Source organism: Berghia stephanieae, chromosome 2 (assembly GCF_034508935.2).
Source record: "Berghia stephanieae isolate SIO BIC M18660-M18661 chromosome 2, UCSD_Bste_1.3, whole genome shotgun sequence".
Taxonomy (NCBI): domain Eukaryota; kingdom Metazoa; phylum Mollusca; class Gastropoda; order Nudibranchia; family Aeolidiidae; genus Berghia; species Berghia stephanieae.
Genome location: NC_088361.1, coordinates 60,459,142 through 60,476,622, shown reverse-complemented (window position 1 = coordinate 60,476,622; position 17,481 = coordinate 60,459,142). Strand labels below are relative to the sequence as shown.

Below are 17,481 nucleotides of genomic sequence, written 5' to 3'. Positions count from 1 at the left end.
CTTACTGTATCCTGGGCTCCTGGGACGATATCAGCATTAAACTTAATATTTTTAACATTTGAGTCATCTCATCACCTTCCCCTTATTTTTAGCGTTGAGATGACCTTAAAGAAGCGCCATTAAGCTATTAAAAACAAACAATTCATATATTATTGGTAATTACTGAAGCTGAGCATAAATAATTTCTGACATTTCTTCCACCTCGATAACAGCTACATGTGTTTCCAACTGTCTTCTCCGTGAGAGGTTCCGACAGGTAGTCTTTTCTCTGATGTTTTTTATTTCACATTGACATGGCATAATATGTGGCAACAAATGAGGCGTATGATTAAGGCCCAAGAGCATGGGTATAACGATGATTTGCTGTACACGGTTGATCAAGGGTCTGGTGTCAATAGTGGCATTTTATTACTTGTTTCATCATTAGTGAATGCTAATCCTTGTTGTGTTTTTCTGTAATGTAAAAAAAAACAAACAAAACACCCCCCCCCCCCCAAAAAAAAGTTAATAAAACACAAGAGAACTAGACAGATGTTGTTTTAGATTATTTTAGAGCGAATGATAAAGCATAGAGGAGAAAGAGAGAAAGAAAGAAAGAAAGAAAGAGAGAGAGAGAGAGAGAGCGAGAGAGAGAGAGAGAGCGAGAGAGAGAGAGAGAGAGCGAGCGAGAGCGAGAGAGAGAAATAAACATATAGATCGATTGATAGATAGATAGATAGATCGATAATTAGATATATTGATAGATAGTTAATCAGATAGAAAGATAGATAGAAATTGTTGAACTTAATATTTCTTGAAACGCACTTGGCCTGTATCAGAGAGGGAGGGAGGGTGCCCTTCTCTCATAGTCTCTGATTCACTCCCCCTTGGTGTCCACCTCACACAGTTCTGGGCTCACTCCCCACTGGTGCCGACCTCCCATATTATCTAGTTCAATCCTCACTGATTCCGACCTCCCGTAGTATCTAGTTCACTCCCCACTGGTGCCGACCTCCTATATTATCTTGTTCACTCCCCACTGGTGCCGACCTCCCATATTATCTTGTTCAATCCCCACCGATGCCGACCTCCCGTAGTATCTAGTTCACTCCCCACTGGTGCCGACCTCCCATATTATCTTGTTCAATCCCCACTGGTGCCCACTTCCCACAGTCTATGATTCACTTCCAATTGTTGCCCACCTACCATAGTCTCTGGTTCACTCCCCAAAGATCCCCATCTCCCATAGTATCTTGTGTCACATTTGCTACAAAAATCAAGCGATCTTAACGTAGTCAGTGGTCGGATGGAAGCTAGTAATCGCGGAAAATTCTGGTCCTGACAGTGTGTCTTTTAGTAAGACACTCGACTCCGCTGCTAGGGCATTCATTATGATAGTACCACTGCTCTCTAAGTTGCTATGGATGGTACCCAAAATGATAGGCCATTTGACCGCCCTGTTGTCAGATTCATTTACGGGCACCACAGACTTTATTACAGAACCGATTGTGATTGTTGATGGCTCAAAAGATTTGTCTCGATCTATGTTCATTTCCATAATACAGTAGTATGATAATTAAATATTGCGGGTTCTCCACTAGTTATTATAAATGAAACAATGGAAGTTGCAGCAGATCATGAAAATGAAGCCAATTTGCCATATTAAATCAAGTCAGTTATGCCTTTAAAATACAAAGAAGTAAATAGGTACTTGCATCACATCTTAATCAGTTTTACTCTTTCATAAGTCATCAATAAATGAGAAAACAACCGGACACAACGGCACATTGGGATCTAGTTTACGTCTATTTTATCTTTGAAACCATGTAAGATACCATTCTCTTGATTGTCGTACGAAATTGATTATTTAAGTAAAACAATTTGAATCTACTGTGTTTAGACTCAACGTTGAGCCTAAACGCAGTGGTTTCAAATCATTTTACTTAAATTATAATCAACGTTTTCTACTCTTCTTTGTCCTCCCTTGGTGTCCGGTGTCCACCCACGCATATCAATCATGTCACTGTCCTCCTGTCATTGATGCATGGTATCCAATATGGATTTCCGACTGGACGTTAAAGAGAAGGGGCAATGAGAACTTTTAGGAGAGAAAGAAAGAAGGAGAGAGAGAGAGCGAGCGAGAGAGAGAGAGAGAGAGAGAGAGAGAGAGAGAGGGAGAGAGAGAGAGAGAGTGTGTGTGTGTATGTGTGTGTGAGAGAGAGAGAATGTAAGATAGATGGTTTATATATATACATATATATATATACATATATATATATACATATATATATATATATATATATATATATATATATATATATATATATATATATATACAAAAACCATGAAAAAATAGTGCTCAACTTTATGATTAAAAGGGGCTATTTATAAAATATTTCAAGTATAATTATGCTCATTCTCTACAATTGTAGAAGTTGATCATAATTATACTTGAAATATTATATACACACACACATACACACACACACACACACACACATATATATATATATATATATATATATATATATATATATATATATATATATATAAAGAGAGAGAGAACGAGAGAGCCAGATAGATAGATAGATAGATGGAGAGAGAGAGAGAAAGAGAGCGAGTGTGTGTGTGTGTGTGTGGGTGTGTGTGAGAGAGAAAGAAAGAGAGAGAGAGAGAGAGAGAGAGAGAGAGAGAGAGAGAGAGAGAGAGAGATGACATTCCATATCTCGTCCAATGTTTTGTTCATAATAATTTGTGACTGACCCCAAATATCTTGACCGATCTGGGAATAATCCACATTATTTATTCATATGTTCTAAGCATCCATCACAGGTGTTAATATTGTGCCCTATAGAACCGTTATGAGAAATATATGTACACTGGATGACTGGATGTAATTTTCCTATGGGGTTTTCTATTGTTCCATGCTATAAAGTAAGTCTAAATCACAAAGTTAAATAGAGAATGGAAAACGTCATGTTATGCTCAAGATATTATACGGAAGGCAACTAAATTAAAGTCGAAAACGGTAGGGGCTGCCTGAAGCCGGTGATCGTAAAATACTAACGAAAGGGTGAAAATGGAGAGGCTTCGTGTGGGAACAAAATAATAAGTCATTTTTCATTATATTTTATTTGTTTTCCACGTTTTTTTGTGTATTGTTGTGCTAACGAAGGGTTTGTAACCGAAACGTCCATCGTCTGTTTTGTTCCCATACAAAGCCTCTCCATTTTCACTCTTTCGTTAGTAAATTAAAGTCAGGAAGAATGAAAATTCAATACCGATGATACACAGCTATATTTCCCAATCTCTTCTTCCAACTTAACTTCAAACAAGACAAACATCTTTAACTGCGTCTCTCGTATCAAACTCTGGATGACCCAAAACAAACTAAAATTCAATGACGATAAAACTGAATTTATCGTTTTTAGAAAACGAGGAAAGACCATTCGAACGAAAGAGCTTTTGATTTGTGACTCTGTCATTTCTAGATCTTTAATTGTAAAAAACCTTGGTTTTTATTTTGATGAATTTCTGAATATGCAATATCATATAACAAAACTCTGTCAAAATCTACATTTTATTTTAAGATCTATTAGCCATATCCGCAATCTTTTAGATTAATAAATTTGCAAGATGCTCATTAATTCACTTTTTGCTAGCAGGCTAGACTATTGCAACTCCCTTCTCTACGGGCTTCCAAAGAGCTTGGTCACAAGACTGCAGGTGTTACAAAACAGAGCAGCACGAATTGCCACCCAGACAAAAGAGAATGAGCATATAACTCCCGTTTTGGAATACCTTCATTGGCTGCCTGTGGAGAGGAGAGTTGATTATAAACTGGCATGCCTTGCCTTTAAATGTCTTCACAACACTGCTCCAGATTACTTAAAATCACTTCTTACGGTCCATGTTCCAAGTCGCTCCCTCAGGTCTTCTAACTCCGTATCATTAGAGAGAAAAATCCCTAAAACTAAATTCTCTGAACGATCTTTTGCCTTTTCTGCTCCAGCTGTATGGAACTCATTAACTACTTATACAAGGAACTGTCAGACCTTTGATACCTTTAAAAAATCCCTCAAAACTGAGTTATTTAGATCTACCTATGAAATGAATCGTTGATATATGATATGTGTGTATGTTTGTGTGTGAGTATGTGCATGCATGCGTATACCTTTGTATGTATACTTATACATTACATTAGTGTGTGTAAGTGCATATATATATATATATATATATATATATATATATATATATATATATATATATATATATTTATATGTGTGTGTATGTAGTATATATATATGTATATATATATGTACATATATATATATATATATATATATATATATATATATATATATATGTGTGTGTGTGTTGGTGTGCGCGCGCGCGCGCGTGTGTGGGTGTGTGTATATTATTAATTTGTTTTCGTATTATTTGTTATTGCCATTGTAAAGCGCAATTGAGTATTGTAAATGGATAATGGCGCTATATAAATTTCCCATTACATTACATTACATTACTCGTATTTTGGATTCGAACTCGTGTAACATTCATCTTAAGTCGGATCGCTTCACATCTATTTCATCGTCTTATCCTTTTTGTTTGCTCTGCTAACTTTGTAAGCAAAGTTATGGGCTTAACCATCTTGGAAACATCAATCACCAAGAAAGGTCCTGGGGGAGGGTGGGGAGGGGATGGGGGTGGGCTAGTAAAGATACCATTTGGTAGTTTTATGGAAGAAAAAAAATAGAGTAGTAGTAGTAGTAGTAGTAGTAGTAGTAGTAGTAGTAGTAGTAGTAGTAGTAGTAGTAGTAGTAGTAGTGATGGTGGTGGTGGTGGTGGTCGTAGTAGTCGTATTGTTATGAGCAAGATTTGCAGCAGCAATAGTTATATAGCAGTATTCTCATTTCGGTATAACTGCTCTTCAGACAAAGAGCCGGTAAAAGTCTTCTTAGATTGCTGTATCATATATTAAGAGTATATGTAAATTTTGTCCTAAGAGACATCCAAGATTAAAGATAAAGATAAATTTTATGCCTTGTATCGCCGTGGTGTAGCAGAAAAACCATATAACAATTACATTTATATCAGGTTCACGGGTTCGAGGTTTCAGGCCTGTTGATTTCAGTAGACCAAATTATACAATCTTATTGCGATAGACTAACGTCCAATCAAAGGGGTGAAAGCAAAAAAATCGTAGCTTTCCTTTTAAGGGATTGACTTGGATTCTACTGCCCTTTTAAGAGGTTACTAACTAAGTTGAAAAGCAAGTAAGTCAGTCAAGTGAGTGGAGCAGGCACTTATGTTGGTAACAACAAGATATGAAGTGAGTAGAAAAGTGCCAGAAGACAATAGAGAATAAAATTTTTTTTTTTTCCGCGGCGGTGGTGGGGTTTAAACCTGCGACCTTATTGGTACGACAACTCCGCCTGGCAGGTGAGAGCGTGGCTCTACCGTGTGAGCTATCCACGAACACAAAGTATTCGTTTCAAACCCAAAGTCATTTCTAGATCCCTCTCTCACCCACTTCTTGAGATCGCCGATTCGTTCGCCACCATCGCGAAGAAATTTTGACCAGCAGTTAAGCTTAATAGCCAATATTCTCATCACAAACATATAACATAGAAACGATTGAGACATTGAGTATGCTCCGGTGTATGGGGTGAATTTTTAATTCAGAAAAGTGAGTGGAGCAGGCACTTATGTTGGTAACAACAAGATATGAAGTGAGTAGAAAAGTGCCAGAAGACAATAGAGAATAAAATTTTTTTTTTTCCCGCGGCGGTGGTGGGGTTTGAACCTGCGACCTTATTGGTACGACAACTCCGCCTGGCAGGTGAGAGCGTGGCTCTACCGTGTGAGCTATCCACGAACACAAAATATTCGTTTCAAACCCAAAGTCATTTCTAGATCCCTCTCTCACCCACTTCTTGAGATCGCCGATTCGTTCGCCACCATCGCGAAGAAATTTTGACCAGCAGTTAAGCTTAATAGCCAATATTCTCATCACAAACATATAACATAGAAACGATTGAGACATTGAGTATGCTCCGGTGTATGGGGTGAATTTTTAATTCAGAAAAGTGAGTGGAGCAGGCACTTATGTTGGTAACAACAAGATATGAAGTGAGTAGAAAAGTGCCAGAAGACAATAGAGAATAAAATTTTTTTTTTTCCCGCGGCGGTGGTGGGGTTTGAACCTGCGACCTTATTGGTACGACAACTCCGCCTGGCAGGTGAGAGCGTGGCTCTACCGTGTGAGCTATCCACGAACACAAAATATTCGTTTCAAACCCAAAGTCATTTCTAGATCCCTCTCTCACCCACTTCTTGAGATCGCCGATTCGTTCGCCACCATCGCGAAGAAATTTTGACCAGCAGTTAAGCTTAATAGCCAATATTCTCATCACAAACATATAACATAGAAACGATTGAGACATTGAGTATGCTCCGGTGTATGGGGTGAATTTTTAATTCAGAAAAGTGAGTGGAGCAGGCACTTATGTTGGTAACAACAAGATATGAAGTGAGTAGAAAAGTGCCAGAAGACAATAGAGAATAAAATTTTTTTTGTTTTTTTTTTTTCCCGCGGCGGTGGTGGGGTTTGAACCTGCGACCTTATTGGTACGACAACTCCGCCTGGCAGGTGAGAGCGTGGCTCTACCGTGTGAGCTATCCACGAACACAAAATATTCGTTTCAAACCCAAAGTCATTTCTAGATCCCTCTCTCACCCACTTCTTGAGATCGCCGATTCGTTCGCCACCATCGCGAAGAAATTTTGACCAGCAGTTAAGCTTAATAGCCAATATTCTCATCACAAACATATAACATAGAAACGATTGAGACATTGAGTATGCTCCGGTGTATGGGGTGAATTTTTAATTCAGAAAAGTGAGTGGAGCAGGCACTTATGTTGGTAACAACAAGATATGAAGTGAGTAGAAAAGTGCCAGAAGACAATAGAGAATAAAATTTTTTTTTTCCCGCGGCGGTGGTGGGGTTTGAACCTGCGACCTTATTGGTACGACAACTCCGCCTGGCAGGTGAGAGCGTGGCTCTACCGTGTGAGCTATCCACGAACACAAAATATTCGTTTCAAACCCAAAGTCATTTCTAGATCCCTCTCTCACCCACTTCTTGAGATCGCCGATTCGTTCGCCACCATCGCGAAGAAATTTTGACCAGCAGTTAAGCTTAATAGCCAATATTCTCATCACAAACATATAACATAGAAACGATTGAGACATTGAGTATGCTCCGGTGTATGGGGTGAATTTTTAATTCAGAAAAGTGAGTGGAGCAGGCACTTATGTTGGTAACAACAAGATATGAAGTGAGTAGAAAAGTGCCAGAAGACAATAGAGAATAAAATTATTTTTTTTCCGCGGCGGTGGTGGGGTTTGAACCTGCGACCTTATTGGTACGACAACTCCGCCTGGCAGGTGAGAGCGTGGCTCTACCGTGTGAGCTATCCACGAACACAAAATATTCGTTTCAAACCCAAAGTCATTTCTAGATCCCTCTAGATCTAGAAATGTCTTTGGGTTTGAAACGAATATTTTGTGTTCGTGGATAGCTCACACGGTAGAGCCACGCTCTCACCTGCCAGGCGGAGTTGTCGTACCAATAAGGTCGCAGGTTCAAACCCCACCACCGCCGCGGAAAAAAAAAAAAATTTTTATTCTCTATTGTCTTCTGGCACTTTTCTACTCACTTCATATCTTGTTGTTACCAACATAAGTGCCTGCTCCACTCATTTTTCTGAATTAAAAATTCACCCCATACACCGGAGCATACTCAATGTCTCAATCGTTTCTATGTTATATGTTTGTGATGAGAATATTGGCTATTAAGCTTAACTGCTGGTCAAAATTTCTTCGCGATGGTGGCGAACGAATCGGCGATCTCAAGAAGTGGGTGAGAGAGGGCTCTAGAAATGACTTTGGGTTTGAAACGAATATTTTGTGTTCGTGGATAGCTCACACGGTAGAGCCACGCTCTCACCTGCCAGGCGGAGTTGTCGTACCAATAAGGTCGCAGGTTCAAACCCCACCACCGCCGCGGGAAAAAAAAAAAACAAAAAAAATTTTGGGACAAAAAAATTTATTCTCTATTGTCTTCTGGCACTTTTCTACTCACTTCATATCTTGTTGTTACCAACATAAGTGCCTGCTCCACTCACTTTTCTGAATTAAAAATTCACCCCATACACCGGAGCATACTCAATGTCTCAATCGTTTCTATGTTATATGTTTGTGATGAGAATATTGGCTATTAAGCTTAACTGCTGGTCAAAATTTCTTCGCGATGGTGGCGAACGAATCGGATATCTCAAGAAGTGGGTGAGAGAGGGATCTAGAAATGACTTTGGGTTTGAAACGAATATTTTGTGTTCGTGGATAGCTCACACGGTAGAGCCACGCTCTCACCTGCCAGGCGGAGTTGTCGTACCAATAAGGTCGCAGGTTCAAACCCCACCACCGCCGCGGGAAAAAAAAAAAAAAAATTTTATTCTCTATTGTCTTCTGGCACTTTTCTACTCACTTCATATCTTGTTGTTACCAACATAAGTGCCTGCTCCACTCACTTTTCTGAATTAAAAATTCACCCCATACACCGGAGCATACTCAATGTCTCAATCGTTTCTATGTTATATGTTTGTGATGAGAATATTGGCTATTAAGCTTAACTGCTGGTCAAAATTTCTTCGCGATGGTGGCGAACGAATCGGCGATCTCAAGAAGTGGGTGAGAGAGGGATCTAGAAATGACTTTGGGTTTGAAACGAATATTTTGTGTTCGTGGATAGCTCACACGGTAGAGCCACGCTCTCACCTGCCAGGCGGAGTTGTCGTACCAATAAGGTCGCAGGTTCAAACCCCACCACCGCCGCGGAAAAAAAAAAAAAAAAAAAATTATTCTCTATTGTCTTCTGGCACTTTTCTACTCACTTCATATCTTGTTGTTACCAACATAAGTGCCTGCTCCACTCACTTTTCTGAATTAAAAATTCACCCCATACACCGGAGCATACTCAATGTCTCAATCGTTTCTATGTTATATGTTTGTGATGAGAATATTGGCTATTAAGCTTAACTGCTGGTCAAAATTTCTTCGCGATGGTGGCGAACGAATCGGCGATCTCAAGAAGTGGGTGAGAGAGGGATCTAGAAATGACTTTGGGTTTGAAACGAATATTTTGTGTTCGTGGATAGCTCACACGGTAGAGCCACGCTCTCACCTGCCAGGCGGAGTTGTCGTACCAATAAGGTCGCAGGTTCAAACCCCACCACCGCCGCGGAAAAAAAAAATAAAAAATTTTATTCTCTATTGTCTTCTGGCACTTTTCTAAGTCAGTCACCAATCCCAGTAATTACCCGGGCCCTATTATTCCTGAAAGTACACATGTCGTTCTTTGTTTCATTCAGATAACGACGCTTGACGCAACTAGTTATTATAAGTATGGCTTCCTCAGTACTGGATACTATGTAGTACGTATATGATTGGATCTCTAAACATCTTGTGGCAGACAGTTAGGAATGTAGGTCACTCTTAATGTCTTGGTCAACGGTGATTAGGATTGACTAATTATACACTACTAGGATAATTGGTAACGTAACAAAATATGCGTGTCAAATCACAGTAAAACACTGGATTACCTGCAAACAGTTTTTCTACATGATTGGCGTCATTCTACTCCATTTAACGTCATCCATATTCATTTCCTATTTTATTTTCTCCCCTTCGTAAAAGTTGTATTCCTACTTTCTCCCTCCTTCTCATTTTCACATTTTCTCATATCGAAACATAAAAAAAAACGTTCTCGCTTTCTCTTTCTCTTTCCAATCTCTCTCTCTCTCTCTCTCTCTCTCTCTCTCTCTCTCTCTCTCTGACTCTCTCTCGCTCTCTCTCCCTCTCTCTCTCTCTCGTTCTCAGTCTCTCCCTCTCTCTCCTCCACCAACCTTCTCTTCATCCTCCTCATCATCGGCTCTCTCACCCTCCTCTTCTTCCTCCTCCTCCTCCTCCTCCTCCTCCTCCTCCTCCTCTTCCATTTTCCTAACCAGCTCAGCCCCTCTTGTGCTCCATACATTTCTTATTTTTATCTCTTCGCTCTTTTATCCCTCAGTGGCTCAATAAATAGACGAGAGCTTTATCCCTCACCCTAAATTCCTTTTTTGAACATTCAAGGCCAATTTTTTAATTTGGTTATCATTTTGGTCATGTCCTTCAAATTGTCTCTGACTCACTATGACAAAATATCAATTATGACCAAATAAAAGATGGTAATTTAATGTTCAAATGAGATATATTATATTAGTTTTGAGAGTGTAAGTGATTCGAATGAGTGCATATTGGAGCATCGTGGCCTGTAACATTGTGTAATAAAAATAAAATCATTTTAGCGAATCATACAGTTTCTATGTAGAAATTATTTTTTTCCAACTATGTAAATATGTCTGCAAATTGCAATGAAGCAAAAAGCTTTGCGCCAAAAGCCAAAAGATAATTAATTGACAAATTATAATCTCATTTTTCAAGAGCTGCTAAGAGAGGGGTCTCGAAAGAAAATAAATCCAATCAAATTAACCACTTTTTTGATTGCTTGGACTATGAAATTCACATGACAAAGATATATATATATATATATATATATATATATATATATATATATATATATATATATATATATATATTGATACCCGTGAGTGTTGTATTAAAATGTTTCGACTCTCTTATAACAATAGGAAACATGTGTCACGAAATTGTTTTATACAAAAATCCTCTTTTCCAATCGAAATGTGAAAATGTTGTTCTTGACAAACCTGGGCCCGTTTTCATGACCGCGGACTAGCGCTTAGTCTCTGACTATCTCTGACTTTAATCAAGTTTTAGTCATTTGTTGAGGCAGGACTTCATGCTTAGTCTGAGACTAGTTACTAGGATACATCATAGCGTCGACAAGATAGCAGCTATTTTTAGATTGAGAAAGCTTCGATTCGGAAGGAAAATACGTCGGCTATGAAAGACAGGCAAAAGTGTCCTGTTGCTATTGACACTGGCTTAAAAAAATTATAAGATAAGTGCAGATCGTCGAAAGTACACATTTTTGTGAGTAAAAACTAAAACAAACTGAATCTAAATTGGCTCGCGAGTTGCGAGTAAACGGAGATTCTAAATCTAATGGGTTGCGTCAAAGAACAAAAAAAAGATACATGAGAAAGTATAGTGGAGACAAATGTTATTCTCCTGGCATCGTAACTGTCTGAAATAATGTGAATCATCAGAACACACTTTCTCTTTGTTTGTTTGTTCATTTGTTATTTTGGTTCAATTTGTTTGAGTTTCAATGAAAATTTCATTGGCTTAAATATAGAACTGATAGTCGACCACGGATATCATTACTATCAGTCTGATTCATCAAGGCGTTATATACGTTAAAATACAAAAAGGAACGAAATATTATCTATACCGGATGTGTTGCTAATTTCTTTTTGGAAATCTTTTGCGATGAAAGTAAGAAGGCAGGTATCCTACCTGCCATGGTGAACTAGAGAGCGTGATGTTACCAGCACAAAATAGCCGAATTAGTCACAGTCCTTTCAACGCCCACATCTAGGCAAGAGATCAGCTAGTCAGAGGCTCGAAAGCGTTCATGAAATCTGATTTTTTTTAGTCACTTAATTTGCTCAGGCTAGACTAGTAAATAACTAAACCTAGTCCGCGTTCATGAAAACGGGCCTTTATGTGTTTACGCTTTTGGCATGTGAATGCTTTTGCATTTTACCAGTAGTAAATACACCCAATTCTTCTATATTATTACGCTAGAGGACCAAATTCTCCCTACTGTCGATGATTTTTGAGATAAAATTTTTAACGATCCTTTTCCAATGATTGTTTATGTTGTAATTGCTAGTGAATGTTCTTGGCCTTATCTCTCCAATTGTAAAATTATGACAGTGGAGGAAAACCTGCCACTGCTCTGTATGCTAGAAATGATTTCTCATAATGAAAGATCGGTACAAAAATCACTTTGCAAACTGCTGAAGCTTATCCTCTGTATTTTATGTTACCTCAACTATTTGCTGGTTCAGTTAATTTGTCTGTTGACTGCTTGTTAGTAAGTAAAGGGATGTGTGCGATTTGAATATTAAATCATTGTCCTTGTTATTGGCATTGCCATGACCAAAAGTTAGGTAGTCCAAGCGCTTAAAAATTCAGAAAATCAAACAAGCTTATCATTGTGTTCATTGATATCTTCGCTAGGTCTGGGAAGAAAATTCTTCCGTCGGTCATTGAGACAACCAGTTGCATAATATTGCAAATAAACAGATGGGAGGCACGCCTTAACCAGTTAACTGTCGTAATCTGAAAAAACACATATTAAAAAAATTTGGCCAGAAAATTCGTCCTTCAAATATCGATCGATTTAAATGAGCCTCATCATGGCAAAAATCCTCTCAAATATGGGGGCGACGAGGTTACAGGTTTGAGAGTTTTCTTCTTACCAAGATGACGGTAATTTAAATCGACTGATATCTGAAAGACGAGTTTTCTGACCAAATTTTAAAATAAATACGCGCCTTTATAGAGTATGGCATATACTAGTTAAAAGAGATGGGAAGGAGAGAAGGATGGGTTGATGGATGTGTTGATAGCTTATCAATTCCACTTGTCAGTGATTAATTCACCAGTGGGAAGTCGCCTGGATGGAGCGTGTCGACTCGATACCTTTCACAAACAGGTGCTATGGCACCGATATCAACGTTACATTCCATGAACCAGTTAAATATCCAGAGGGGAAGAGTTGCGTTGTTATTGCTTTTGTTTCGTCATCATGACAGTAATTGGCCCCGTTCATTGGTTATTTTGGGTTGGATAATGAATGCTAAAAATATATTCCTCCTATTCTAAAGCTTTTGGGTTTCTAGAAGAAAAGTAAAAGAGAAGTCCCTAAAAGTTTTTGAAATAGAAAAGCTGATCTATTTTGTTTTATTTTGTATCATTTTAATTTATCAGAACTATTAAATGAATTGACATTTTTATTGGGACCAAGTACGTTTGGGGTTTTTATCTAAAACTATAGATTGGTGACATTATTACACACAACTGCTGCTAAATATTTGGTCTTATGTTTTAAATAAATTGTACCAAAATCATAAGAGTTATAATGATCCGCTATTGGATTTTTTTCTGGTTACTCAAATGTAAAAGTATAGGTACCCATTCAACGAATAATAAATTTACTTTTTTTTTAGGCTACTAGGTAATGAATTCGGTCATAATGAACTATTATTTTTATCCATAAAATAAATCCTGACAAATGCCTCAGAAAAAATGTATACAGCTGAAGAATTTGAAACCGTTATATAAATTAAAAACAAAGGAAGTTGTGAAAAGAATGAAGGAGCACTAAACACCTACGTATCGACATTTCTACACAATTATTACTTTTAAAACACAATTATACATTTTTTTTAAAATGGAGATAAATAGTATAGTTTATAGTTATTATTTTACTATTTTTGCACCAAGGTGGGGTGAAGCGGCCGAGTGGTTAAGGCAATGCACTGTGACCCGGAAGGTCTCTGATCCGAGCCCCGCTTCAGGCACTTTTTTTTCTTGGGCAAGATCAAGATTATTAACCAATTTGCTCACTTGGACAACATGGATGATTCCTGTTGACATCAGACATCATTGTTTGATGAATTATCTATATTTTTCGTGGAATGCCTAGGCGACGAGATCTTATGATGTCGTGGCAGAAGGGCATACTTTTTTTATATACCAAGACAGAAAGGGAGGGGATAGAGACAAAGATGGACTACAGAACTTGGATGTAAATTTCAATGAGAAATGAAACTCCTACCGATATCGATATATTGTAATGGAGAATGACAACATCATTTTATCAAATTAAAAAAAAAACAAACTTAAATAATATTTTAGATTTTTAAGATGAATAAAACAAACTTGAAATATACGGAAAATACGTTTTGAAACCAAAAAGACTCGATAGTTCGTTGATGATTCATGTCATCATACATTTAAGCTGAAAGAAAAAAAATGTCAGACGCTCCTTTACCACATTAAACATTGCCACGAATAGGCTTGCCTTTACATCATCTTCTTGCCAACAGTACAATTAGGTCATAATTGTTCATTCCAATAAGTAACCGTGCCTTAACAACATAAAAAAAAAAAAAATAAAAGCCAACACACACAAAAAAAATCCGAAAAAAGAACAAAAAACAAAACAAAACAAAACAAAAAATAATAAAATAAAAAATAATTTTAAAAAACAATCAAAAAACAAAAACAACAAACCAACTTGATAAAATGATTTTAGATCGACTGCATGCGGGGTTGACACCGGTCCCTTTGTGTGCTCTACCAACTGAGCTATCGGGACCCTTCCAATCTAGGTTTAAGGAAGTCGGGCATATATTTTTCATAGTGGTTTCAACTCTTAAAAAAAAAGAAAGATAAAATCGACACATCTACCACACGATACCTTCTCAATGTACTGTCTAGACTCTCTATTCAATTTATTTGGATGATATCGTTTTCTACACTTTTATGCCGGAGGCCATAACTTAAGCGATTACTGTTTATCTTGAATTTCTAGAAAACGCAATATTATCTGATATAATATTATGATCGTGAAGATAATTTTCTTCAAATAGTTTCGATCGAACTATTTCATATTTATGTCTTATTTGTGTAATTATCTATGAATTTAAGAGGAGCGGATGATTCGTCAAGTGGACTAGATAATAGAAAGAGGAACATGCAGTGCAACATCTAAGTATAACCCACTTTCTCTATAAGGCAACAAACTAATTTGTTAAGCTATCCTGTCTTAACCAACCTTGAACGACGAGGTTTCTGACTAAACTATTAAAAAAAAATAATTGAGCTTTTATGTAGCGCAATATCCATTAAACGTGCTCAAAGCGCTATGCAGGCTCCAACAGCAACAGTTAACACTTAGGACGGGACATAATGCCTGATAGGCAGTATAACAATTTTTTCGGACATAGACAACGCTGTTAACGACCAGGTATTCATTTTACACATGAGTACGGTGAGAGAATGTGAGTAAAGAGCCTTTTCCAAGGACTCAACTATGCGCCGAGCGAGGCTCGAATCCAGGACCTTCCGATCCAAAAGCAAGTGTCATACCACAAGACCACATAGCCGTATTCCTTTTAAAAACTATTAAAAACGTTTGTTTATTTTGTTGTTTTTTCTTTCAAAGAACCACATCAAAGTTATTTCTGTGGGCACTATGTCCATTGCCTTTAATGTGAGGACCTTGTTTTGCTCGGACCATTTTTGCCGTAGTCTGAAAACACCCACACCTATTTGATGGCCAGAAAACTTCAAGGAAATCCCAAGTTTGAGAGGTTTGTTTTCAACAAGACGAGGGTCATTATAAATATCAATTGGTATTTGAAGAACGAGTATTCTGGCTGAAAAATGAAAACGTGTTATTTTTAGAGTAAGGAAGCATTTTATTATTTGCTGATTATTTTTTTTTTGTCCCGCATTTCTTGATCGTTAATCCGTGCGATTGTTTTTTTTTTACCTATAATCTATAATGTATTTGACTGTCTGGAATTAGAATCAAGAGATAGTTACATTTCAAATGTTTAGCGATTACTATTTCATATATATATATATATATATATATATATATATAATAATAATAATAATAATAATAATAATAATAATAATAATAATAATAATAATAATAATAATAATGCTGAAAACTTATATAGCGCATAACTCCGAGACACCAGACTCTAAGCGCTTAAATTACAAATTACTTTGGCTGAAACATACTCATTCACACACACAAGCACACACACACACACACACACACATACACACACACAACACAACACACAACACAAACCAAAACTATCTTGCTTCTCATACCATCTACTAAAATCGAAACAAATATGTTTTAAGCGAACGTTTAAAAATAGACAAAGATTCTTTTTCACGAATGCTCTGCGGTAAGGCGTTCCAAATAGAGGGTCCGAAATGAGAAAAGGATCTCATTCCAGCATTTTTCCGAATTCGAGGGACAACTAGTTTTGTGGAATCACTGGCCGAACGTAAGGGGCGGGGTTTTGAATATCTTTCAATTAGTTCTGAAAGGTAGGAAGGGCAGTACCTTCAAGACAACGATACACTAAAACACAAGCTTTGAATTTAATTCTTTTCTCAACAGGCAGCCAATGCAGGTCATGAAGTAGAGGTCCGGCAGAGTCGCACCTACGCTTCATAAATACTAGTCTGGCAGCGCTGTTTTGGACAATCTGAAGACGTTTCAGATTGTATTGCGAAACGCCAAACAACAGAGCATTACAATAATCCAATTTCGATAGTACGAGGGACACAACCAGGTGCTTGGTCACATCCTCAGATATGAACCGTCTAATAGAAGCAATCTTTTTTAGTTGGAAAAAGAGAGATCTAACCAAATTATTAACCTGATGCTCCATCGACAGTCCAGAGTCTAAGAATGTGCCAAGGTTTTTCACTTTGTCAACAATTTGAATAGAGGCATCCCCCAACTTCAAATCTGTTTCACTTTTCCACTTCCTGTTCCCCACATACAGCACCTCCGTCTTATCATCATTCAGTTTCAGTCTGTTCTCATTCATCCATTTCTTAACACTTTGGATACAATTTTTACTATTGGCTGATACTTCTTGTAAATTTCTCATATTGGAAACGCAGTACAATTGCGTATCATCAGCGTATTGATGGTAAGACAGACCAAAACTTCTGATGATTTTAGACAGAGGGCCAACGTACAAAACAAAAAGAACGGGTCCAAGTACTGAAAGAGAGATATATAGAGATACATATATATATACATACATATATATATATATAATTGTTATTATCATATACATATATATATATATATAAATATATATATATATATATATATATATTGAATTGTGTTTGATACAAATATGGTACGAAAAGTGCTCGACATGTAGTAATGGAGCGAATTATTATTTAAAATATTTACCACAATGTTTGGGGCAGTCTACATCAATGTTTCAGGCTTAATTTGCCATCTTCAGGACTGAGTTGTTTTGTTGACAGTCAACAAAACAACTCAGTCCTGAAGATGGCAAATTAAGCCTGAAACATTGATGTAGACTGCCCCAAACATTGTGGTAAATATTTTAAATAATATATATATATATAAATATATATATATATATATATATATATATATATATATATATATATATATATATATATATATTCATGTGAATGATAATAACAATAAAAGTGACGACAATAAACTTCCTATTCATCATCATCATCATATCATCATCATCATCATCATCATCAGCATCAGCATCATCATCATCATCATCATCAGTGTCATCATCATCACCACCATCATCATCATCATCACCATCATCGTTGTCGTTTTCATTATCAACAAAACCATCAACATC

General features: G+C 37.1%; 1 protein-coding gene across 1 annotated transcript; it reads left to right on the top strand.

The window, feature by feature from the left end:
* The first annotated feature begins 3,615 nt into the window (after positions 1-3,615).
* LOC144963975 (uncharacterized) lies at positions 3,616-4,101 on the top strand. The gene has a single exon (XM_078897919.1). It carries the CDS (start codon positions 3,616-3,618, stop codon positions 4,099-4,101), a length of 486 nt encoding a protein of 161 aa, XP_078754045.1.
* Positions 4,102-17,481: the final 13,380 nt, after the last annotated feature.

Bases quoted from the DNA above. Each gene is read 5' to 3' on its own strand.
- LOC144963975 (XM_078897919.1), top strand. From the start codon at position 3,616: ATGCTCATTAATTCACTTTTTGCTAGCAGGCTAGACTATTGCAACTCC.